Here is a 25,477-nt window from a genome sequence, read left to right on the forward strand (position 1 = left end):
GTAGCTCCCAAGGGGGTCAAATCCATCTCTGGTTGAAGCACTGCATTTAAACACACCCCTGTGTCCCGGTGATTCACTGCAAATGCTTCTCCTGGATGCCATTTCCAGGCTGGTGCTGTGATCCTTAAGTGAAGGAATAACTCTGTCTCTGACAGATGCCAAAACACAGCTGAAGTGGTGCATTAAGGAAGCTGACTTACTGTACACAGAATTAATAGATTCCTGGGGGAATGCATCTTAGGCAGGTTATGGATTTTTTTTTTTTTTTGGTTCTTGTTGTTGTTTTGGAAGATGAGCATTCCCAGAAGTATTTTTAGAAGTGGCCCAAAAGAAAAAAAAAAAAAAAATCAGTTCCATTTTTCTTCTTAACAATCCTCCTGGTGAGGTAACACACCCAGCAGGTCCTGTTGGTACCTGCTGAGAGCACTGGCTCTGCTGGAGCCTGGGCTGGAATGTTTCCCATGGAGGTCCTTGGAAGCCCTAAAGCAGATAGGATGCTGCACTAAAACACTGGAAAAGGAGAGGGGAAGAGCATATATTGCAAACAGTATCCTTTTTTATGAGGATTTGCTCGGGAGGAAATCTAAATGGGCTCTGAGAGCAAAGATAGAGCTTTGATACCTCTGGCAGGAGACTTAAGCCAATTGTTGAATGTTGGCAGCACAGCTCAGCCTCTCCTTGTGCCTTCCATCCCAAGGCTGGGTTTGTCACTGAGGGAAATGGCTCAAGGGATGTGTCACTCAAGGGCAGTGACCAGGAATAACGTGGAATATCAGGGATTGTGACTTGTTCCTTATCTTCCTTTTGGATTTTTTGGTTTTTTTCAGTCAGCTCAGTGTTTCCAGAAACAAAGAGCAGGCAACCACTGAGCCCACCCTAAGTGGAAATCAGGTATGAGATCTCTGGAAGTCCTGCCCTAGGACAGTGACAGTGCCAACATCACAGAAACTGGGCATTTTGACAGCTCTGTTGAGGGGAATGAACCTCCAGAGGTTGCATTAGTGGTACTGCAGGCAACCAAAATCTGTGTGTTCATTAGGAGAGGCTGGCTGGAATGGAGGAGCTGGTGGGGAGGAGGGAGGAGAGGGGATGGTTTGCTTTTGGAGCTGGGATGCCAGTTTTTCAGGGATTTGATGCCAGCTGCCATTCAGTTTGTTCTTGGAAGACATTCAGTGAACTGCTGGTTGCCTGGAGGGAGGCTGAGGCACACTGAAATCCAAAATACTTCCACTCTGCCTCTCTTTAGCTGCTCCATCACACAGAATTGGGCCCTGGTGAACCCAGATGAGCTGGTTCAGGGGTTGGACTGTCCCTGCCCATGGGAGCAGCTCCAAGGCTTATCTATGGCTAAGCAGGTTCTGCTTGTGAAAAGGCACAAGACCTCACAAACCTCCTGTTCCCGGGATATACAGCTCCCAGCATTTCAGCTAAAAGGGAATTTCAGCTGGCTGTACAAGGAGATTAGTGCTAAGAGGATATGTAGGCTGCTGCCATGGGAAGGAGCTCACCCATCCCTTGAGCACATTTGACATAAAGCCCACTGAAAAAAAAAAATAAAATCTCTAAATGAGAAGCAAACAGTCTGAGTACTTCGTGTCTAGATGGCAAATGCCACAAATCCACATGTTTGTGAAGCAAGAGCCTGTATTCTTGCTGGAAGCAGATCTCCTTCCTGCTGCTGTCCTTGGATGAATCCTTTTCTTCCCTCTTTCTTTGCTTTGATGGGAGGCCACGGGCTGGAGACGTGCTGTTCCCTGGGAAGATGGTGTCAGTGCATTCATTCTGCTGCTAATGAAAGGACATTCTGGCACACGTTCTGGAATCCTGAACAGCCCTTATTTTCCAATTTATTAGTTGGACTGCAGAGCCACAGCCAGGCTGTGTCGTGGGGCAGTTGTTTTGTGACCCCTCTGAGTGTCAGAGTGCCAGGCAATGTGCTGGGCCCTTGTAAAACAATAACACATGTGGGATTGCTGCTGATGGAAGTGATAATATCTGCTCATGGCCACGGAGTAATTGCAGTTGGAATTGCTGCTGGGTGACAAAGCAGCCCTAAGGCAATCTGGCCATGTGCAGCCCATTACTGTGAGCAAGAATCCCGGGCAAGGTGTCAAAATGGGATGTGCACCTGACCACTGAAGCAGTTTGATCCTAATTTGACTGACAAATATGCACAGTATGGAGATAATATTTTGGTGCCTAAATATAGCAACTGCAGGAGTCACATTCCTTCATATTTTTGCAGCTTAAAAAATTTGGCTGTCTAGACTAGGCTGTCATTCACATTTTGTACCCTTCAGAATAGTTTGTTCTCCTGCCATGGAATGAAAGGACATGAAATCCTGCCTCGTGGAGTTAAAATGGTCATGTAAAGAGAGGATGTTCTGCAGTCCTGTAATTAATTAATGCCACTACCTGGGGATGGAGAGACGTGTTGGGTTTTTATTCAGGTCCTCAGGTAGTCAAAGACCATTTCCTGGTGGTTGTGCAGGTGCCAGGCATGGCTTTGGCAAGTTTCTTCTTTTAATAAATTAATAAAAATGTAGTAATTTAGTGAATTAAAAAAAATTATATTCCCACGTGTCACATAACTCTTTGACTATTTCAACAGGGAGTTCCTTCAGGGGGGGATATTTTCTTACAGAGTGTTAATACCAATGTACACTGTATTCAGTGCTTTTCAGAGAGGGATTTGTGGTTCTTACTGGGCTGTGGGGGAGTCATGTCAGCATTTCAACCTTCCATCTAGTGGCAGATTCCCTGTCCAGTGCAGGGGGTTGAAACCAGAGCATCTTTAGGTCCCTTCCAACCCAAACCACCCTGTGACTCTGATTTAGAGCTACAAACCCACCAGAAAGCAAGTTACACCCAGAAAACCCTGCAAAAACCTGCCCTAGGTGTTGCTATATATCTAAATTTAGTTATTAATATATAAAAAAAAATCCTCTAGAACCTCTTTAGGAATGTTTTTGTTTTAGTTCCCGTGTCTACAGGAGCTTTGTAGCCAACAAAACGATCCCTTTCCCGCTGATTTTTGGGCAGGTGCCAAGAAATGAGCCCATTCAGCCAAATATTTCTCTCAACCTCCTGCATTTTGGACTTTAAGCATTGGTGAGTCAGCTGCTCTTCCCTGAGTGGTCTTGGCAGGGAGTTTTGGTTGACAAGAGAAGTGAGGAGATTCTTGGTGGGATGACAGGCTGGAAGATCAAGTGCAAACCAAGTGTCCCTGCTAAGCTCTCCTCATGTTTTTTTTTAAAAAAACCAGAAATCTAAAGCTTAAAAGGAAATTTTCAATTTTTAGTCAAATATTTTTGCCTGTTTCTGGGTAGTGAAAAAGCAGAATCCCAGCAGAGTTGGTTTCCCTGAGCCTTTCCTGGATGGGGATGAGGTTCTGGAATAGGTGTGACCAGCCTGCCTGGTCTTTACTTGATAAAGAAACTTCTCTTGAGCTGCTCAACAGCAACATATGGTTCAAGAAACAGGTTTTTTCGGGTGTTGCTGCCATTCACAGAGCAGGAGACAACACTGGGTGTGTAGCCAGAAGGATCAAACTTGTTTTAGAGGGGAGAACAGCAACTGATCTGGGCTCCCCACCTTCCAAATCTGTGCTTCGTGTGAAGGGCTTTTGTAGAGTCACTTGAAAAAGGATTCCAGTTGTAAAGGGCCAGGTTTCTGTATCCCAGTGTGCACTGAGCACCTTCCCACGTGGAAAACAAGGTGCTGCACGACTTCCCTGGGCTGTGCCCACCAAACTGGGCTGGGAGTGGGCTCAGGGCTTTGGGGAGCAGCTTTAACCATGAACAGAAAAGGGGTTTCAGCTTTGATTTTATGGAACTGTTAAGGTTGGAAAAGACCTCAAGGACTGAGTCTGACATTTGACTCATCCCCACCTTGTCCCCCAGCCCAGAGCACTGAGGGCCATGGCCAGGCCTTCCTTGGACACCTCCAGGGATGGGCACTCCACCACCTCCCTGGGCAGCCCCTTCCAAGGCTTGACCACCCTTTCCAGGAGGAAATTCCTCCTGATGTCCAACCTGCCCCTCCCCTGGCACAGCTGGAGGCCGTTCCCTCTCCTCTTGTCCCTTGTTCCCTGGGAGCAGAGTCTGACCCCCCCCGGCTCCCCCCTCCTGTCAGGGGGTTGCAGAGCCAGAAGGTCCCCCCTGAGCCTCCTTTTCTCCAGGCTGAGCCCCTCAGCTCCCTCAGCAGAATTTACTCTCCAGCCCCTTCCCCAGCTCTGTTCCCTTTCTCTGGACACAAATGCAAGGACGTGCCAGGGAAAATCACATTTTATGAAGGATTAGACCCCAAGTAAGGATGGATGAACGAGTACTAGGTGGCTCAATTAAACATCCTTCATCTCCTCTCTGCTTCCCACGTGCATGGAAGGCTGATTTATTTGGAATGAAATCCATGAAATGTGCTAATACCTGCTCTGGTGTGGATCAGGCTTAATGTGATAACCTCGCCTCGTGTTCACCGGTTCTGCTGAGCAACCTGACACACTCAGAGCTTCCCTCCTCCTGAACAGCCAGGGGCCTTTAAAAATAAACCCACCACCCAGCTGCCTCAATCAGGAGCTAGGGAATGTTCTCCTGTCCTCTTGGAGATGATCAGGTAGCCCATGTTGTGCTCTTAGAAAACAAATGACTGCGTGGTGAAAGGGTGGGCAGAGCCCGGGCTGTGGAAACCACCAGAGGGATTAGAGGGAACTGTGCTCGCTGCTGGAAAGCCAGATCCTTTTCTAGCTCGAGGAGGAGCCCACAGGAGCTTTTTCCTCCCATCCAGCTGGATTCCAGCTGTGCCTCCACACCAGAGAATCACAGAATCAGCTGGGTTGGAAGGGACCTCCGAGATCATCCAGTCCAACCCTTGATCCAACCCCGCTGTGGTTCCCAGCCCATGGCACTGATGCCACATCCAGTCTCAGCTTAAAAACCTCCAGGGATGGAGAATCCACCACTTCCCTGGGCAGCCCATTCCAATGGCTGAGCACCCTCTCTGCAAAGAAATTCTTCCTAATATCCAACCTAAACCCCCCCTGGCACAGCTGCAGACCCAGCCCTCTTGTCTTGCTGAGAGTTGCCTGGGAAAAGAGACCAACCCCCCCCTGGCTCCCCCCTCCTGTCAGGGAGTTGCAGAGAGTGAGGAGGTCTCCCCTGAGCCTCCTCTTCTCCAGGCTGAACAGCCCCAGCTCCCTCAGCCTCTCCTCACAGCACTTGTGCTCCAGTCCCTTCCCCAGCCTCATTGCTCTCCTCTGGACCTGCTCCAGGACCTCCATGTCCTTCCTGAGCTGAGGGCCCAGAACTGGACCCAGCACTCCAGGGGTGGCCCCACCAGCACCATTCCATGTGCGAGGCCACGCTGGATAACGAGCAATTAAGCGGCAACAGAGAGAGAAAGGGAGGGGAGCCCAGGGAGAGGAGTGGGAATGGGGAACTTTAGGGAAGTCTGTGGCAGGAGGTGGCCCATCCCCACTCACCGTGAGCTCCAGGGCTTCGTTGAGGAGGCCGTTGCGTTTGCTGTGCAGGTACGCGTTGGAGCTGCCGGTCTTGGCCACGCGGATCCGGGCGAGCCGGGCTTTCTGTGGGGGGGGAGACAGCACAGTTAGGACCTGGGACACACGGAGCGATGGGCATTGCCAGGACAGGAGCAGGAGGAAGGGAATGTCAGGTTCTCGCTCTGCCTGGGGTGGGCAGAGGGGCTGAGGTGCTGCTGGAACAGCGACACGGGTCTGTCTGCGGGACCCGAAGCACTTCAGCTGCCACAGAGGGTTAAAAACCTCTCCAGAGACGACAAATGAGCTGCTGCAGAGGTTTTTTCTTACCCTTTCAAAAGTTCACTGTAATTTTTTGGGGTGAGCCTTGTCTTGGACAAGGATGATTTTGACTTTATCTTCTATACTTCACCCAGATTTCACTGTCCCATTTTAATGCTGAGGCTCCCAATCAGCATCTGAGAGCGAAATCTCTGTGCTGGGGCCAAGGTCCAATCTGGTCACCCTGAGAAAGGGGCACAGGTCTTGGACAAGGATGATTTTGGGTGGTTTAGCACCAAGCATGTGTTTTTTTCCTGGCTCACCTTCCCTCTTGGTTGTTTAGTCCTTTCTTCATCTTCCAGCTCTGTTCTCTTGCATCTCTGTTGTCACTTGGCAGTGTTAGTTTATTAACTTTACTGTCTGATAATATAAAACTGCCCAAAAATACACATCACTTAACAACTGACAGAAGTCACTCTGCAACAACACAGGCATTCAAATCTCCTTGTGTTTATTCATCCCTGACCTTCTAGATCTCCAGGGGGACAAGTTAGATGATAAAAGGCAGCCCAGAACAAAGCAAACAAGAAAAATTAATGCCCTCTTCCTTTTTGATAATTTTTGATCATTCCTTCTAGCATTTCATTTTTTTTCCCAATTGCTGCCTGCTCCTCTGTCGAGTGCTGATTTGCCTTTTTCTACAGTTAATTTATGACTCAAACACCATTAAAAGTAAATACATGAAATAGCTGCGGCTATTAAAAAATAATTACATTGTGCTGTAGTTTTAAAATGCTGCATAATCCCTTAAATAACATGGAGCTCGTGATTTTGCCTTCTAATTAGAGGTGCTAATGGGTAGACACTGTAGGAAGAATAAAGTATCTGCAGTGGGTCCAGGGAGCACTGTCATTCCAGGAGCTTTATTCCTGGGAGTGTGTGAGTGACTCTGGCCCTCAATAGTTGAAAGATTTCTTTAACCTCAAGACCTTCTGCTCAAACAGACAATTTCCCAGGCAAAGACATGCCCAGGGGACCAGTTTGCAGCTTTAACTGGGTGACACAGGCTCTGACCAGTCTGAAAAATAGGTCGTCTTTTGACCCCCCCCTAAAATGGGGACATCCCAAATTGACTTTATTTTCTATACTTCACCTAGATTTCACTGTCCCATTTTAATGCTGAGGCTCCTAATCAGCATCTGAGAGTGAAATCTCTGTGCTGGGGCCAAGGTCCAACCTGGTCACCCTGAGAAAGGGGCACAGGTTGTATTTGCAAGATTTAGACTGGGAATACAACACGGAAAGTGAAATTGGAGCTTCAGTTTTCTCTGAAAACTTTCCCACCCTGCTGTGTTGCTTTAGGCCCCGAGTAAGACTGGCCTGAGGCTGTAATCCAAAAATCCATAGGGACTCCTATGGATTAGGGGGAGAGAGCAGGGGATAAGGGACTGAAGGATATTCCATTTTCCAGTGAAGTGCCATTGCCTGTCTGTTCCTGGTAATTTAATAGAAATGTAATTATTTCTTCTCTATGCAGGTATATGCCTTTGTGTCTCTGCTCCTTACTTTTCTCAATGATCTTAAGACAGGATTTTGGATGCAGTAATGATCTTTACAGGGAGGCTCTGAGGGCCACTCCTGAAAATTCCCTTTTTTTTCCTGTGCTTGACCAACCATCAGCTCCTTTGCTGGAGGAATTGCCAGAGTAGCCCAGCTCAGCTCACCTGTAGCAGGAAAGGTTTCCTCCTCACCTCCAGTTCAGTCAATTGTTCAAGTGGATTCAGTCTCAGGCTGTTGTAATGAACATTATTCCCTTTGCCTCCAGGCTAGCAGGGGATCAAATATTAATAGCTGTACTCCGTGTGGACTGAAGCTGGTTCATTTCTGAGGTCTGTTCTCTTTTTCTTTTTGAAACAGGGCCACCAGCTATCTAAATAATTAAGCCCCACAGCTTTTGTAGTTTAGAACAGACGTTGTTATTTTAAAAAATGTCAGTGGGGCAGGACAGAAGTTAATCCCATTCTCCTCACACAAAGGATTGTCTGGGATCGTCACATCGCCCCGCTCCGCGGCCCCATCGTGATTAAATTTGGGAGATATCTTGATTAACTCAGCTAGAGAAGTTAATTAAAATGGGTGCCTAAAATTGGTTTGGCCCTCCAGACAGTTTCCTGCATTGGACTAGAAACAACTCTGAAACAACAGTGCAGGTTTTTAGGTGAAAGTCTGTGTTAAATGGGAATTATTTGGGAAGCTTCTCGCTCAAGCACCACAAGCTTTGTGTCTTTAGGTACCTGTTGTCTGTTTATGTGGGATGTGCTACTTTGGTCAAGCCTGACAGTGAAAAAGGGTTTTAAGATCCTCCAAATTCTGCCTGTTTTTACCACCTGTGGGTATGTTTTTGTCCTCCCTGCCCTGCAGAGCTCAGTGTTCCTGGTCTGAGGACAGAGATGGACAATTGGAGGACTGTGGTTTTCTGCCTTTGTGCTGCAAATATCTTTTTTTTTTTCTTTTTTTGAGGGAGTTGGGGGGGAATAGGTGCCTTTTGCATCTTATCCCCCAAAATGTGACAGACTAAAGGTCATCAGGGCCAGGCCTGAGATCACTGTTGCTGAATATAACCCCTGCACAGAGAGTCTAAAAAAGGAAAAGAAAGCAGCACACTGTGTCTGCATGGAGAGTGGGGAGAGGAGTTGCTAGGAAACCACAGGATCTCAAAATGCATATGACCTAATCTGGAAGATAATTCATATGATGAAAATAATAATACTAATGACAGCCACTTACAGGTTAGAATGATTAATTTGGTTATCTTGGAGCCCACGTGTTTCTGAGGGCAGGATGGAAGGCAGGGCTCAACAACTTCTGGGGTTTTACTGTTTTTTGGGAAACTGGAGGCTTGGGATAAGAAGAGAAGACCTGTACAGGTGGAGAGCTGAGGTGCAGTGGGGAGGATTTCAGCATCCTGGGTATCTGCACTTCCCAAGGGGACTGGTAGAGGAGGAAAAAAAATAGCCTGAGTTCATCTTCTAGCTTTTGGGAGAAGTGCAAGGAGCAGGAGCTGCTGGCTGGGAAAACTGCTTACCAGATGGCAGGCTCAGGAAACAGCTAATTATTATTTATTAATGATTTTCATCTAGTTCTTATGGAGATAACGTTCACTCTTGATTTATGTGGTCTAATAAACTATTAAGCTACAGCCTGTGACATAATTTCATATTTGCCAGACATCTTCAGCTTCCCAGACCCTCAGTACCTGAGCGAGGAGTGACTGCAGTACCTGTGTGTCAGTGATAAGTGCACAGGTCCTGTACCCACCTCTCCCTCTTGGGACTGGAGCTGTTATTAAAATTAACCTTCACAGGATGGTTGAGGTTGGAAGGGACCTCTGGGAGTCATGTCATGGGGCATCTGGTCCAACTTTCCTTCTCAAACAGGGCCACCTACACCCAGATGCCCAGACCCGTGTCCAGGTGGCTTTGAGGATCTCCAAAGATGGAAACCTGAATAGATACATATTGTATATAAATATTGTTGTATATATATATATTTAATATATATTCAGGTATATATTTATATATCTTAACATATATACATCAATAAGATCCCTCTGAGCTTTCTCTTTTTTAATCTAAACAGTCCCAGCTCCCTCAGCCTTTCCTGGTGTTAGAGGTGCTCCATCCACATCCCTTCTACTTTTATCTGCTAAAACCACGCTCAGAGGATTCCTGGCAGAAAAACGCAGCCACACGAGATAATTAACGGTGTTTCACATGCTAATTCCTAAACAATTAGTAGTTTGAATTTGAATAGACCTATTGGTGGCTGCTGCAGTTTGGGTGCACCGCCCGGTTCTTTTAAGGCTGAAATGAAGCTGCTCTCAGAAGTAATCAAGAGAATATCTGATTTTTATTCTCAAGGTGAAACACCACAGCAAGTCTTTGCGTTTTTCTGCATCTGTTGCTAGGTTGGGGTTTGGCCTTTAATTCTGGATGGAAAGAAACGTGGTTGATTTTAGGATATGGAAAGGGCAACAAGCAGATTGTAGAGTTAAACAGGAGTTTGTGCAGGCTTAACACCAGGGCTTGGAGTATGGAGTGACAAAAACGGATCTTCTTGTAGTTGTGTTCTCACCTCCCTAAAATGATCTTGTCTGTGGTACCTTCGACTAATTATAGCATAAAACTCAGAGAGGAATTCAGCAGAGGCTTCAGTTTGTGCTTCTGAGTGGGAACTCGGTGCCCAAACGTGACTTGGGAAGGGGATGGATGGACCCTTCCCCCGGTGGGAACCAGCCCAGCTCCCCAGCCTACTGTGGGAGCCCTTCCTTGCCGAGCAGAACGTGGAAAACCCTTCATTTTTAAAAAATAATGGAGTGGAGAAGACATTAAATGGATCTACTGCCCGTGGAGTGCTTTCCTCAGCCTAATGAGGCACCACTGATCATCTGTCCTGCTCCTGACACCAAGGAGCTGCTTTGCCAGCTCTGACAGAGCAGGTTGGAGAGGGAAATCAGGGCTGGGGGTTGTTACACGTGTTTGAATGCTGAGTGGAATCATGGCTGTTTAAAAAGCAAATGGTCCATATAATAAGAACTAGTTGTTATTCTGCTTGCCATGGTCCATCTGGCCGTGGTAATGGGCAGGCAGTGGAGGCACAGAACTGTTACATGCTCGAAAACTGCATTTTTTTTTCCTCCTTTTAACCTTTTTTTTCCCCCCCAAAGAAACAAAAGTATGCACATTTAAAATTTCCTTCCTCTCCAATCTTTACATTAAACAGCTTTTGAGTTGAGTTTAAATATCCTGTCACTTCTGCTTTGGGGGGAGACATTATAGAGCTGCATATGGAAATTAGATACTGTAGAACTCATTATATTCCTATATAATTTGATAGAACCACTTACAGTCAGACCTTGATCTTATTTTGGGCCTCTTCATTACTTTCCAGAGATGAAAGATTCCCCTCTCCTCCTCTGTATCTCTCCTTTTAATCCTACCTTACCCTTGGCACCATTAAAGCAACAGAACATCATTTCAAATGAACTTTATCGTTTAATCTTTTCCAACACCCAAGAACATGATGTTCAACCTATTTATAGAACAATGCACAGAATATGGAGTTTAATGGATCTGGGCTTCTCTACCAGTCACAGATATCCTGGCTGATTAAACAGAGAATTTGAAAATTATCATAATATGCAAAATTCACAGAGAAACGCAGGAAGCCCCTGGAGGACCAGGACTGGTCCCTCTCTATTGTAAACTACTTTTTGTACATTTTCATCCTGAGATTTACAAGCTCTGGCTCAAACTTAGTGAAGTTCTTACTCCTACAGGGCGTTTATTTCAGAAATTTATTCTTCTGTTTAGAAAACTTCTGATTTCCAGCCTCTGTTTATTCATTGCCAGTTTTACTCAGTTGCCATTGTACTGCCATTTTCTTTTCACACAGACCATCCCCTTTCTGGTGTTTTCTGCATTTTTCAGGGAAGAACAAAATAAACTTCACTTTTATTTTCTTTTATAGAGCTTGACAATTCTCACTTTATCCCTTTCCTTGACATTTAAATAGTAGGCTTTTTTGGAGGCCATTTCATATTTTTATCCTCTGCTTATTTTTAATACCTTTTTCAAGTTATCTATGTATTCATCCACTCAATATGGGTTACAGTCAGACCTTGATCTCTATAAGAACTGACCTCAGGGACAGTTTTTCCTTGATGGAATTATGTTTTACACAGTTGCTGCATCTTGGCTGGAATTCAAAGCTTCCTCTGTGCTGAAGTTCCCACGCTACCAGTCCAGCTGACTGACAAAGCCACCTCTCTTCCCTTCTTTTCCCCTTCCTGAAATAATGATAAAAGAAATCCCTACATGGGCTTTTTTAAAAATATTTTTAGTGCTATAAGAGATTTTAGAGCTTGGGTCAAAATTGCTCTGAGGAATGGTGGTTAAAGAGGTGCCCAGTTGCAATGGGAATAATCTGGTACAGATAGAGTTGTTATGGGGTTTAAATCAGGGTCAGAATTTGTCTAGAAATGTATTACTTAATAAAAGTATCAAGAGAAGACCCTGATGTTTTTCTGCCTCATTAATAGAGATGTTGCTGCTCTCTATTAATCTAAAATAAGGTTCTGTGTTTCACTGGAAGCTGAGTGTGATGAGCATCTGTCTGCCTGTGATTTATCTGTCTGTCTTTTTTTTAATCTATGTTTCCAGATCTTGCTCTTGTAACATCTTTCACACAGCTCACACCCCTAATTAATGGCTATAAAGTATTCAGGGGATGGAGAAATTAAGAGAATTTGATCTGGTGTCACATGCCAACTCACTGGGCCTGATAGATGAACCTAATTAATTATGTGGAGGCCTGTGTTAGCTGCAGAAGAGGAAGGGAACTGCTCACATAGGGCTGCTCACACCTGCCCAAGGAGGTGGTGAAAACCTGGGGGGGTGGGATGGGGGCAGTGACCAAAAAGCCTTGAAATGGGAGAAAAAATAAGCAAGTCTGTAAAATTTGTGTTCTTTGTTCTCCCTCCGTGGAATGAAGCCCCAGGGGAAGAGATGTTGGTGGGGCTGTTGTCCTGCTCCCTGGCAGTTACAGAATCCTTTAGGTTGGGAAAGATCTCCAAAGTCATCCTTGGAGTTCAACCTGTGACCATCCCCTCCTTGTCCCCCAGCCCAGAGCACTGAGGGCCACGGCCAGTCCTTCCTTGGACACCTCCAGGGATGGGGACTCCAATACCTCCCTGGGCAGCCCCTTCCAAGGCCTGACCACCCTTTCCAGGCAGAAATTTCTCCTGATGTCCAACCTGACACAGCTTGAGGCCGTTCCCTCTCCTCCTGTCCCTTGTTCCCTGGGAGCAGAGCCCGACCTCCTTGGATTCACCCTCGTGTCAGGGAGTTGCAGAGCCAGAAGGTCCCCCCTGAGCCTCTTTTTCTCCAGGCTGAGCTCTCCCAGCTCCCTCAGCTGCTCCTGCTGCTCCAGCCCCTTCTCCAGCTCCATCCCCTGCTGGACATGCTCCAGCACTTGGTGTCAGTGTGTGTCAGTGGGGCAGGTACCCACTGAGAGGAGTCAAGGGGGTTCTGTGCTCCATCCCTCTTCTCTGTGCTGCCAGTTTTCAGCATTAATTGAGAATTAATCGAGAAAAGTGTCTCTTGCTGGCAAACAAAATCACTCAGAACTCATCACACGCCGACAAAGTCACGGTGCAATTCCTTTCTTACAGAAGCTGCTCCCGCTTGTCCCTCTTGCTCTCGGCGTGTCTGGGGACAAACCTCTCGCAATGTGTGTGTGGGAAAATCCATCTCAAACCCTTCCCGTGGTCGTGTTCGAGCGAAGGCTTCGGGGAAAACGCGTGTCTGGGCTGCCGTCCTTGCGCTGACAGCCACAACACGCTGGCCCCGTGCCGGGCTGGCAGATGCGGCGGGAGAAGCCTCGCCTGGCTCCGTCCCGGCCGCTGGAGCGCTCCCGGCTCGTCACAAGAGCTGCGGAGTCGTCATGGCTACACGTTGCTCTGGCCCTGCTCTGGGCGTCCCAGCATCACTGCCCTGCTGGAACGGCTCCTAATTGTCCCGACTCAGCCGCTGACGGGGCTGATGCTCGTCCGCGTGTGACAGGGACGAGCCGCGGACAGCGCCCGGCATCGCTCTTTGTCGCCTGGCATCGCTCTTTGTCGCCTGGCATCGCTCGGGCTGAACGGCTGCGCTTCCACCGGGAACAGGCGGCTGGAATTACCTCGGGCAGCAGCGCTTTGCATCGTGAACACGGGTTCTGCCGTTCCCAGGCAGAGGAGAAACGAGGGACCGTTTCCTACGGAGCAATTTGTGGACTGAGCTGCCTCCCCTTCCCGCGCGGTGCTCGCGGGCAGGCTGTGACTTCCCCACGTAGATACTTTTTTTGAGAGTGTTTGTTATCTGTGTGAGTTTTATGCACGCTCTGGATCCCCCTGCCTGCTCGTTAACCATCCTCTGACAGCGTTTCCTGCTCTCCGTGGCCGGTCAGGGAAGCTCACGCTGTCATTTCTGCTGCCTTGGGTGGTGAGAGAGCGAGAGCTGCGAGCACAGAAAGCTCTGATGGGCAAATTAAAAACCCTGGGTGTGATTGTTACGGCCATAAGATGGTTTCACTTTATGGCCTCTGCAAGAATCCACTGAGCTAGGGAAGGAAGTGGATTTATCCCAGTTTTAGGCATGAATAAAGGAGTCACAGAGGGAAGTATAGAAGGGCGATGCTGCCGTGGTGTCAGAGTTTGACTAAATAGGGTGTAATAGGGAGATGAAAGAGGAGGGCTGGTGCCTGGAGAGCACCTGCCTCGTGCTGGTTTAAAGCCTGATGTGATGTAGAAGTCACCAGCAGTTACTGTTTGATGGGATATTCACGACCTTCAAACTACAGAGGCTCGTTGTGAGTCAGACTTTGCCGGCCACCGCTGCTGGGTGGAGTGGGAGGAGCGCAGGAACGAGATTCTTCGGGCTCCTCGAGGTGGGCTGTGTGAGACATGTGGCAGTGTGTGAGCAGGGAAGGGCTGCAGTGGCCCTTGGGGATGTGCTGGTTGCCCACAGAGTGTTCCCATGGAGCTGAGAGGTGATCAGAGACCCCCGTGCTGCCATCCCAGCACCGCCTGTGCCAGCCACGAGTGCCATCCTGCATTTGCTTATTGCTGCCACGCTGCGAATTACTAACCACAATAAGCTCTACTACCAATTCCACCCACTTCAGTCATGTTTTTTTTCCTGGCCCAGTGGATGTTTCCATATCCATTAATCCAGACAGAACCATGTGCTGGGGCTGAGCTGTGTTCATTGTGGAGCTTGGGAACTGCTGGGGGCTAAACTGTGCCCAGCCCACTCAATTGGGGTTATTTAGGCAGGGTGGTAAAATATTAACTAGGTGCTAAAGGTAACAGCAAAGAACCTGGTCACCAGAAGCCAATTCCAAAGAGCAGGATAGGGCTTCCCAATGTTTTTTTGGCCGAATGTTTTGCATCCAGGTCTCCTTGACGAGGCGATTTCAGCCTGCATTTATTCAGACATCTGGGATGGAGTGGGCAACATTATCCATAACAAATCCTACCAACTGTGCTACATAATGGAGCCATCTGGACAGAGGCTGCCACAGCAACCTGGGCTTCCAAAGGCTGAGGAGAGAGACACCCTCGTGCTGAGGTGACCAAGGACAGACCCCGGGGATGGATTAGCTGGGTCCCTGTGTGTTGTAAGCTGTTACCTGGTGATGGAGACGTGATGTGAAAGGGCCTCAAGGCATGAAATAAATGTAGAGCAGCTTCTGGACGTGTGTGGAAGTAATTTCAGCTGGGCACTGGGCCACTATTGACAACAGGCTTTAATATTTGGATGTATGGGATGGCTTTGGAGGCTGAACCTATAAGCTGTAGCTCAGGGATTTGAGCCCTTCCTTTCACAGGAGATCTCTTCTTGTCTTATGCAATTTGGGGCTCAGGGAATTTGAACAAGCTGAACTGATGGAAAATGTCATTTTGCTTTGCTCGATGATATGAAAGAAGAGAGGCAGGATTCCTGGTTGGCTTATTTGTTTCTTTGGTGTTTTTTTTTCTCCCCCCCCCCCCCCCCCCCCAACTCTACTAAAGGATGTGACAAACAGCAAACAGAGGAGGAAGAGAAAGAGGTACCTACCCCAGCAAAGTTGAAATATCTTTAAAAAAATAATAAGAGCTTTTTTTCCCCCCCTGTCAAAGACTGTTAAATATCAACAACAACAAAAACATGTTCCACACAGATTCGTTGTGGTTGAAAAAAACCCATGTTTTTAAAATGTCAGCCAGCTCCAGTTTTAACCTTATTGTTTCTCCCTCTCCTTAAGTTCCCAACCCCATCCCCTGCTGGGGACTGACTCATGTTCTGTTGTGAGCTCTCCTTAGACAGCTCACAGCTCTGCTCCAGTCGCTTTTTCTGGCCCTTCTGTTCTCCACGCTCTGAAGTTCACTAAACCCACCTCCAAAATTTAGGGTGTCAGCTGGAAAACAGAACGTTTCAAAGCTGACTCCCCTGCTCGGGAGCAAATCAATTATTCCAAGGGCCTGGTTATTGGCAGGTGTGTGGGATGTCTTTCTCCTGGGTGCAGGGATGACACAAACCCAGTGCTCAGCGTTCTCCTCCTCACCAGCTCCCCTCTCCATGCCCCCTGCTCCCTCCAGCCCTGCTTGCTGTGCCTCCAGCTCTGCAGCTGCCTGTTTCTAACGTGCCTCTCAGGGAACAATCACACATTTGTGTCCTTACTCTCCCTTCCTTTTGGCTCAGGCCCCTTTTAAGCATCTCCATAGTTACCTCTTGCTCAGGCTGCACAGTCAGAGCTGCCTGTGTGCAACCATCTCACGAGGAGCTCTCGTTGTCTGGAACAACCTTCCTCCATCTACTTCCTCATCTGAAAGGATGCAGCTTTTCCCTCTCCTCTGGTGACTGAATGCTTTGATTCATCCACCAGACAATGTGTCCACTTCTCTGCTTCACCTAATTCATCCCAGCTGCCCTCTGATAGCCTGTGAGACAGTTTTCAGGCTGATATTATAGTTCTGTGTGAGAGCAGCTCTACAAAACCATTTTGCCCAGCGTAGTCCTTGCCTTGCCTAAATCTGTGTTTGACCCTTTCTTGGGAGCTTTACAACCTGGAGGATGAAATGAGAAGCGTGTCTCGAGGCTTTTGCAGTGCACTGCTTGTTCTCAGGGAGTCAAAGGCCAGCAGATAATAAATGAAATGAATTGAACAGACTAAGAGGCTGCGGTCGTCAAAAGCATATTTACTGCAGGCTTGAAACCAAGCACTGTGATTACTGAAGTTTTATATTTGCAGACAGATCCAGTTTAGCCCCTGTGAAATGCACCACTAAAACCAATGCCAATCCTCCTGAGATTATCAGCCATTCCAGGATCTCGGCTCATTTAGCAAATCTAACCATTAAAGGATAAATGCACTTCAAACAGGTTTTTTTCTTTTTTCTCTTTCTTTTTTTTCCCCCCACAGCATCTGAGCAATTACATTTCTCCTCCTGTTGTTCCTACCTCAATGTGTAAGGGACCACTCTTTGTTTTCCCCCAAACTGAGATCTAGAACAACTCAGTTAAATTTTAGCCCTCGGGGGGCTGGTCTAGAGACCATTTGCTTTAGGCTGGTTTTGCTATTTCCAAACTCTTCAGCAGCCCCTCTACCTCTGTGTGCTTCCTGAGCCTGTCCAAAACTGCCTTAAATGTGCTTTTGAGGGCTTGGTGTCTTCATCTGCACGTGTGTTCATGTGTGAGGGAGCTGGGGCTGACAGCCCTGTAACTTCATCAGGAACTGTAGTGACAGGACAAGGGGGATGGATTCAAACTGAAGGAGCACTTTTAGATTGGATATTGGGAAGAAATTCTTCCTTGTGAGGATGAGGAGGCCCTGACACAGGTTGCCCCACCCCTGGAAGTGTTCAAGGTCAGGTTGGATGGGGCTTGGAGCAACCTGGGCTAGTGGAAGGTGTCCCTGCCCGTGGCAGGGGGTGGGATGAGATGATCTTTAAGGTCCCTTCCAACCCAAACCATTCTGGCATTCTATGAATGCTTTATTACCTTTGTTATAGCTTTTATTTTTCTGTCTTGTCACTTTTTCTCCCTGAAAAGCCCCCAGTGCACGTGACTATGTGCCAATCATTGGCTCACCTCAGCAAACTCACAGTTCTGAGAACTCCTGTAGCATTTATTGCCAGCTCCTCTTTCCCCCCAGGACAGGACATTGGCTCTGTGGGGATTGTACTGCTGGAATTAGCTGGGAGCAGTTTGGGGAGATATCAAAGGGATCCCTATTTGTCTTTTTCTGCAACATCATTTTGGGAACAAAAAACCCCTCCCAGAACAAACTAATTTTGCCCTGAGCACAATCTTTCCAGCTGAGGGACCCGACTTCATGATTTTAAAGCTGGACAAAGAGAACTATCATTGGACCTGGGAGATTAAGGACCAACAAAGGCTCCTATAATACTTTGAAAAACACCTTTCTGGAAGTATTGTCACTAAGAGGTCTCATTTTTGCTTCTCTCTTTTCTTCCTTTCTTTTTTGGTTTTTTTTTGGTTTGTTTTTTTTTTTTACTGTTCTCGCTAAGACGGTGCCTTTAATTTTAATATTGGTTCTCCACTAAAAGACGTGGGAATAAATTTGCCTGTCAGCCTCTAGAGTCTGCTCAAGAAGAATCATCTTTGCAGGATTTTGAGCAGTGGCTGAATCCAGGGATCTCCAGCATTCCTGTAAACCTTGGGAGAGCAACCTGCCCTTCTGGGATCTTTGCTGCACTGAGCTCAAAGCCCACTGCTATGTCTTCCAGCCCTGCTCTGGTGGGAATAACTTGGGACTGTATTGACACTTTTAAAACTTGTAAAAAATGAACTGTTCTCCTTTTTGCACTGCTAAAGGAGCAGCATTCCAGTAGCTGTCAGCAGCTGCCTCTGCTTTCTCTTGCCAGGGTTGAGAAGTGGGTGTGGGAGGTGTAGCCCCCAAACCAGCACCAGATCCTCACCTCCCTCTCCTTTGCATCCCTGCTGTAAACTGAACACAGGGAGAGAGGCTCCAGCATCAGCTGAATTACAAAATCATTCTATTGTCAAGCCTTGAAGTGTCACATTCTCTTTCAAAACCCAAGGCTGTGATATTCACTGAAGAACAGTGTAGTTTCAAAGTCAGGGAGGGCTATTCTTAGCACTTCAGTCAAAAAAGGAGGGGGAAAAAAAATATCTTTGGGGGGGGGAAAACTACAACAATTTTACCAAAATGAACCTTGTCAGAAATGATCAATTCACCCTCCATTCAGGCTGACCTGGTCCTTGCTGCTTGCCAGAGGACAGAATTTGTTGACATGGCACAATAAATTAAGATTGCCAGATCTCCTTGTAATTAATTGTCTTGCAGCCCAGGTTTGGCAAAGAATAATTTAAAGTGATTAAATCACTGGTAGTTTGGTTCTGGATTCTTTTTTGTTGTGGTTTTTTTTTTTTTTTTTTTTTTTTTCCTTTTTAAGGAACATTTCTCCTCAGTTAGTTGAAGAATAGATGCTGATGAGTAACAGCCACCTCCCAGTCCTTTATTTGTGCTATTTAAATACCTCTTCCTGCTAGACCAGTGCCTCCTCAGCAGTCAAGAGACAAAGACAATATAAGAGTTACGATTCTTAAATTAAATAGAAATTCTAAAGCAATTGTCCTAATACATACTCAACAAACTACTCTTCAATTAAACAAGAAAAAGGATTTACTAGGTTTCTAGAGTGCTAACTGAACATCTGTGTTGTTTCAGAGCTGTGTCTTCTAAATTCTGTCTATAAGGAGCTTCTGCTGGTGGATTCTTCATATTCAAGGGCTGAGAGTGCAAAGAGCTTTTTCCAACCTGCTTGAAAAAGCTGTGCAAAATTATTTATATCTTTAATTGGATGGGGCCAGGGGATGTTTCTGAGGATGGGATTCATTGGGGGATGATGCTGGAGCAAGTCTGCTGTCCAAGCAGATCCTTGACACCCCTGGGTGCATCCTGACCATCTCCAGAGGGACTGTCATTAATGTGCCTCTCTCTTTCCTTCTCTTTAGTATTCATGCAGTGATGATCATGTGAAAATTACTCACACTTCTGACTTGAGAAAACTTTCTTAGCCGAGAAATCCAACCAATATCAGAGGGAATTAGAAATTCAAATGGGGGGAAATTATACACTGTGTGTGTCAATACAGCAAACCTCATAAAGGCTGCAATCAATCACATTGGCATCAAAGGTGCTGGTACTTTTCCCTGTCACCAAGTCCAATGAATAAAGGAAAAGGTTAATCAGGAGGAGAAACCTTGGTTTGCTGCCTGGAGAGAGGCAAAAGCACAGAGCTGGAGTGAGTTTGGAGATTCTTTGGTTGTGATCCATGCTCCTGCACAGATCTGGGCTGCAGAGAAGGTTCTGTCTGTGTTTGTGCTGATTCAGTAGAAGAGCTTTCTCTCAATCTTCATTTCTTGTAAAGGGCTATTGCACAGTGTCCCCTCAAACCCTGCCTGAGCTTCCCAGTGCTTCCCATGCTTTGACACCTCCCCTGTTCCTGCTGCAGGTTAAATCCCAATTCCTTCTGCCTGGGTGCAGCCTCACATTAGGGAGCTCACTCTGCAAATCAACTCATTAAATGAACGTAATGATCCGTCCTGGTCTCCCACTGTCCAGCTGCTGATGGAACAGCATGTGGTGCACAGTGGACCTTCACAATGATATCTTGATATTTTTTTTTATCTTTATTATGCTGTATGACTGATCCAAACAGCAGCTCTCCCTCAAGGACACCTCCCCTGTTTCACATGAGCAGTGTCAGACCTCGGGCAGGGACGTGTCAAACCCAGCAGTGACTTGCAGAGGCTGCAAGTGATCCCTGCACGATCCTGCCTCCCTGCTCCTCTCCTTTTGTTGTTTTGACTGCCAAATTGTGTGGTTTTGTAGGTCTTGTATCTCAGCTCTCTGCTGTCAACTCCCTGAGATGCAAGAAGCAGGCACGGCCCAGATGCTCGCCTGGAGCAGAAATAGCACAGCTTTCCACTACTATTCCCCATCAGGTCCCCTGAGCCGTGGATTTCTGGCAGACAGCATTCCATGGGGAGCAAAAAAACCTCAGGCCTTTAGTTTGCAGTTGTTGTAAAAAACCCGATTCTGGTTTTGGTGTAATTTAGCAGATTGAAAGGGAGATATAATAAATCTCTGAGCGACTCAGGAAGCTTTTACTGGTTCAAAACTGTTCAGATTTTTGGAATATTCAGTAATCCCCTCACATTTCCAGGGGCTTTCGTGTCCTCTCAGTGTCACAGCTACAGCTTTGAGGGGTATGTGTGCTGATAAGTGCATGTTTGCATGTTGCTGGATGGGTGTTTTCAAAACTACAAGAGGAATGAAGCAGCCAGAAGGATAAACAGCTCCTGGTGATGATTTAAGACTTTCTGTGTACATATACATATTATTTTCAGACAGGGGGGTAGGAAAGGTGAGCAATAAGAGCCCCAGTGCTTCTGATGCTGAAAATACACCAGTTCAGCACGTGCAAAAAATGAGATTGTGTCTGTACAGTGAAACAGGAGCCAGGCCTAAAAGAGTTAACTGAGATATCTTGGCCAGTTAAGAAACCCCAATACCTGTTTTGCTAGAAAAACATTTTAGCAGCACTGGTTAATATCATGTTCTGTTCTGCTCACTGGACCAAAGGCCTTATTATAGAAAGAATAGGAGCAGCACACACACAGAGTAATAAATTAGGTAAACTAGGTGTTTGAATAAGATCTAGAAGGCCCAGAGCCAGGATTTTGCAAGCTTGAAGAATTCAGGTCACCTCATTGAAGAGGTCAAATTGAGGAAGACATCCATGGCAACCAGCAGAGGGATGAAGGCTGGAGGAGAAGACCCCCACAGCAGAAGACTGCACATGTCTGGAAAGACTCTGCCCAGAGACCAGCCTACTTATTAATATGTCTAATAAATGATGTAACCATGGATCTAAAGTGTATAAAATGGCTTAGTTTTGCACTTGCAAGTCGAGCAAGTTTGTCCAGGGCGAGCTGGCTTGCTCCCAACTTTGGATAAACAAATACCTTGCTGCTTAAAGATAAAAAACCCCCATCTCTGAGCAATCTTTTGGGCTGATTTTTCGGATCCAACAGGTGTGAGTGTAGGTGCAGGGAGTGCTCAGAACCATGCCTGGTGTCCCCCCAGCCCGTGGTGACCCCCCCAGGAGCTGAGCTTGCCGAGGATGACTTACCTTCTGTGCCCTCCTCTTGTCGGCTCGCTGGTTCTGGTGGTAAATCCGGCTGAAGTTGGAAACAATGACTGGCACGGGCAGGGCAATGACCAGCACCCCGCTCAGGGAGCAGATGGAGCCAAAGATCTTCCCAGCGATTGTCTTGGGCACCATGTCGCCATAACTAGGGGGAAAAAAAAACAAAACAAAAAAAGGGAAGCCCCTCCTTCAGACAAAAAAAAAGCCTTCTCGGGTTTTGTTCTGAGCGCGCAGCGAACGGCGTGTCCACGTTGGGCACTCAAAGCTTAGAAATCTGCCATGCAAGGGATAATTTGGGGTGCTGTCGCCCTGAAACGACCACTGACAACCACACTTTGACTGGGAATGGGGCTAAACTAAAGAAAAGCACTTTTGTTGCTGGTTCAGGCAGCTGCTGAGTATTTAAATTCCTGTCCTCGCTCGTTCCCTGCCCACCTCTCCACGCAGATGAGCTCTGGCAAACCTTAAACTCTGTCATATATTTTCATTCCCCTGTATCCAGGTGCAAATGAAGACTGATTTATACTTCCATTTCAAAGCCCAGCAGTTGCCTGGCCATCTGCACAGTGAGAAATTTGGGGGTTGTTCAGAGTCTGTGCTCAGTGAAAGGTGAATTCTCAGGGACACGAGACCAGCTGAAAAATGTTCAGAGAAACCTCTGCACTGGGTTTGACCCAACAATCTTCATTTGTAATTTGAGTTACAGAGTAGGGACCTGGACCTGCAGGTCCAGAGGGGGTCACAGAGATGCTCAGCCCCTCAGCTCTGGAGAAAACCTGATGATGGAAATCTGGAGAAGCCCTTATTTGCTGTTTGGAATTTCTGTGGTCTTCTCTGAGGTGTTCTAGTGTTTGATGCAGAAAATATTGGAAAGCAAAATGCTTTTTTACAGCTGAGGCTTTATTTTTACCTTTGATGTCAGCATATGACCAGCAAAGAGCTTTGATGGGGAACAGAGTTGAGCCGAGAATAATTGACATCCAAGAGGAAAAACAAATATTTCAAAGTACCTTTTTTTATCAGCTGAACTTCTTGCCCCCATCCAAGAACTTGTTGGTCTGAGGGTCTGAATAAAAGCAGAAGTCATTACATGTTAAATACTTCAGGCTTCATTAGCTAAGGATTATTTATCCCAAGCACGATCCTTCTCCACCTTCACCCACGTTAAAACCCTCAGAATACCTCAAATTGATAATTGCTCTTCATGTCTATTAACTTTTTAGCTTCTGCTTTATGCAAAGGTAGTTTCAAAGCTCTTTGCTAAGTGGCAAGGTCTTCTACCTCATTTAACACTGGTCTAAAAAAAATAAAATCCTACTTTTCTCCTGCCAGCCCTTAAACACAATAAGGCTGCAAATTAATCATATGCCTCCAACATGATCTCAGTGACCCAGAGCACGGAGAGAAAGCCCTTCTGTGCATTTGGAGGAAGTATAATAATAAGTGTCTGGCTCACAGTCTGCCTTGTGGAGTTTTGTTCTTCCATGCAGACTGAGAGTCACCTCATTACTTGGGGCTTCAGAGGAGGTGCTTTCAAACACCACCAAAGATCAAACTCCTGGAGCAAGGGAAGGTTTTGCCTGGGAGATGGGGAACTTCACTTGCAAAACTATTCTGAGGGAGACTGGAATGAGGAACTTGGCTCTGGCTGGAGCAAACTGCACAGAAACAAGACCTAAACCTTGTCACTCTGACCCGTGGATGTCCCACAGAGTGACCCATGGGGAGGACTCTGCTGGATTCTCCCTCAGGGCTGCAATGGCACCTCAGGCCCTTGGGAGGGGTTGGCTGACCTAGGCTGGAAATCCCAGACCTGATGTTTGGGAATAGCACAATAAAACCCAGCTGGAGCTTGATCCAGATCTCTTTGCACTTCATGAGAGGCCTCCTTTTGACTTTGAACCTATAAAGTTGCAATTGTTCTGCTCCCCTATTGACACACACCCAGCTCCTGCAATATTAATTGCTGGAGTGACTATTTCTGTCCTGATGGTACCATAAGGTACTAATGGCCCCATGGCATATTTATAACAGGTACAGTGCCAAATAAACTCAGCTATTGGATTTCAGTTAGCACTAATTAGGCATTTCAAACCCCAAAAACTTCTTTTCCCCAGACTGGAATGAGAGGACTCAACTTTCCCATTAATTTGTTTAGTAAAAAGGCAAGTTGTCATCTAAAAAACTTCTACTGAAAAGTGCATTTTAAGTAATTCATCAATAATCTCATTAGAGAAGCAAGAAGATAGAGGAGTTGGGTAATGATTAACATTCAGGGGGTCTAACAGGATGTTTGAGCCTGCAAGAAAACAACAGGAGGCTGCAAATTCAGTAGGCTTTTAATGTGACCTCTAGTAAATCATTTCAACTTTCTGCACCTCGGTTCCCCACTTAAGAAAAAGGGCAATTAATTACTTATTCTTTGCCTGGTTGGTTAAGTAGGTGTTGGTTCTTCAGAGCAGGAGCTGCCCCATATTCTGAATATACCCAGTGGTGACTCCTCAGTGCTGCTCCCTCACAAATATTAATAATGCAGAGCAGTTGTAGGGAAATCTGGGATAAATCTGGGATAAACACAGCCTGCACGTGGCTCCAGGCTCATTCCCTGGGAGAGGCTGAGGCTCCAGAGCATCAGCTGGAGCTGAGCATCAGCCCAGATGTGGAACATGCCTGGAGAAAAACACACTCTCTGCTTATTTGGCCAGGAATCCAGTTAGATGGCAACAGATCCAGCTGGTTTGCAGTTGCTGAATTCAATGGGAGTGGAAAGTTCTTTGCCCATGGCAGGGGGTGGAATGAGATGATCTTAAAAGTCCCTTTGAACCTGAACCATTTTAGGATTCATTGCTCTGCTCTCTGGCTGTGCCAGGTGAGATGCACCCAGACAGCCCTGGGGGGGGGGGGTGTTGTGTTAAAAAAAAAATTAAAAAAAAATTACTTTTAGTTGTTTTTAAATTAAAAATTTAAAATTAAATTTTAAATTAAGTTAAAAATTAAATTTAATTTTAAAAATTAAATTTAATTTTAAAAATTAAATTTAATTAAATTAATTAAAAAATCGGTCACTCTTCAGACTGCAAAACACTGAATGCAGAATTTCAACAAGTTTGTTGGGGTTTTTTTCTTTTTAATTTGTAGTGTGACTTCTACGTTCTTTGGATATAAAAAGGGGGTCATATGTCACTCGCCCTAATTAGCAGCTATTAGTCTTGACAACATAATGTGCTGTTGTTTGTCTCTCTGTCAGCAGAGAAGGTGTTATCAAATAGAGGTCACTGCTTCCAAGTCCTGGTTTTAGCCACAGAGGTGTCTGGACGTTGCTCAGGTCCCCAGCTGGAGACAGCAATAAATAAGGTGCTGAACAGCTCATCAAATGACTCACTCCAAAAATAGCCTCTCGCAGCATCTCTGGTGATCCTGTGTCTCTGTGCAACGTTCTCAGCCCTAGAAATAGGGAATTGCAGGAAAACAGCTGGAATACCCCGTGCTGCAGGGCCATGGGGAGGTGGAATGGCAATGGCAGCTCTGGGGGGACAGGGAGGCAGCTTTACAGAGGATGCTCTTTCCCAGCAGCCTTTCAGTGCCACCTCTTCTGCCTGGGGAAGGGGCTTCTGGCTCATAAAGGACCATTTGTCTGCTGGTGTCTCCCTGGGTTCCACTGGATGCAGAGGAGGCAACAGTGCCACCAAAAATTGCTGAGCCTGTGCAGAATTCTAGAATGGTTTGGGTCGGAAGGGACCTTAAAAATCATCTCAACCCACCCCCTGCCACAGGCAGGGACACCTTCCACCAGCCCAGGTTGCTCAGAGCTTCATCCAACTGGCCCTTGGGCACTTCCAGGGATCCAGGGGCAGCCACAGCTTCTCTGGGCAACCTGTGCCAGGGCCTCACCACCCTCACAGGGAAGGATTTCTTCCCAATATCCCATCTAACCCTGC

At 46.6% G+C, this 25,477-nt stretch overlaps 1 protein-coding gene and 1 long non-coding RNA gene across 6 annotated transcripts in view; both read right to left on the reverse strand.

The window, feature by feature from the left end:
- The window catches only part of KCND3 (potassium voltage-gated channel subfamily D member 3), a 137,300-nt gene that overhangs the window by 13,886 nt on the left and 97,937 nt on the right, over window positions 1-25,477 (reverse strand). For all 5 annotated transcript variants that reach the window (XM_064635742.1, XM_064635744.1, XM_064635740.1 and 2 more), the window contains exons 3-4: window positions 21,522-21,684; window positions 5,480-5,581 (exon numbers count right to left, since the gene is read on the reverse strand). In XM_064635742.1, coding sequence (XP_064491812.1) covers window positions 5,480-5,581; window positions 21,522-21,684 — 265 coding nt within the window. The remainder of the gene's footprint in view (window positions 1-5,479; window positions 5,582-21,521; window positions 21,685-25,477) is intronic.
- On the reverse strand, window positions 10,790-18,047 carry LOC135402504 (uncharacterized). Its single transcript, XR_010425143.1, has 2 exons — window positions 11,457-18,047; window positions 10,790-10,846 (listed from the first exon to the last, which is right to left on the reverse strand). It is a non-coding gene; the product is annotated as an uncharacterized LOC135402504 (long non-coding RNA).

This window comes from Pseudopipra pipra, chromosome 25 (assembly GCF_036250125.1).
Source record: "Pseudopipra pipra isolate bDixPip1 chromosome 25, bDixPip1.hap1, whole genome shotgun sequence".
Classification (NCBI taxonomy): Eukaryota; Metazoa; Chordata; class Aves; order Passeriformes; family Pipridae; genus Pseudopipra; species Pseudopipra pipra.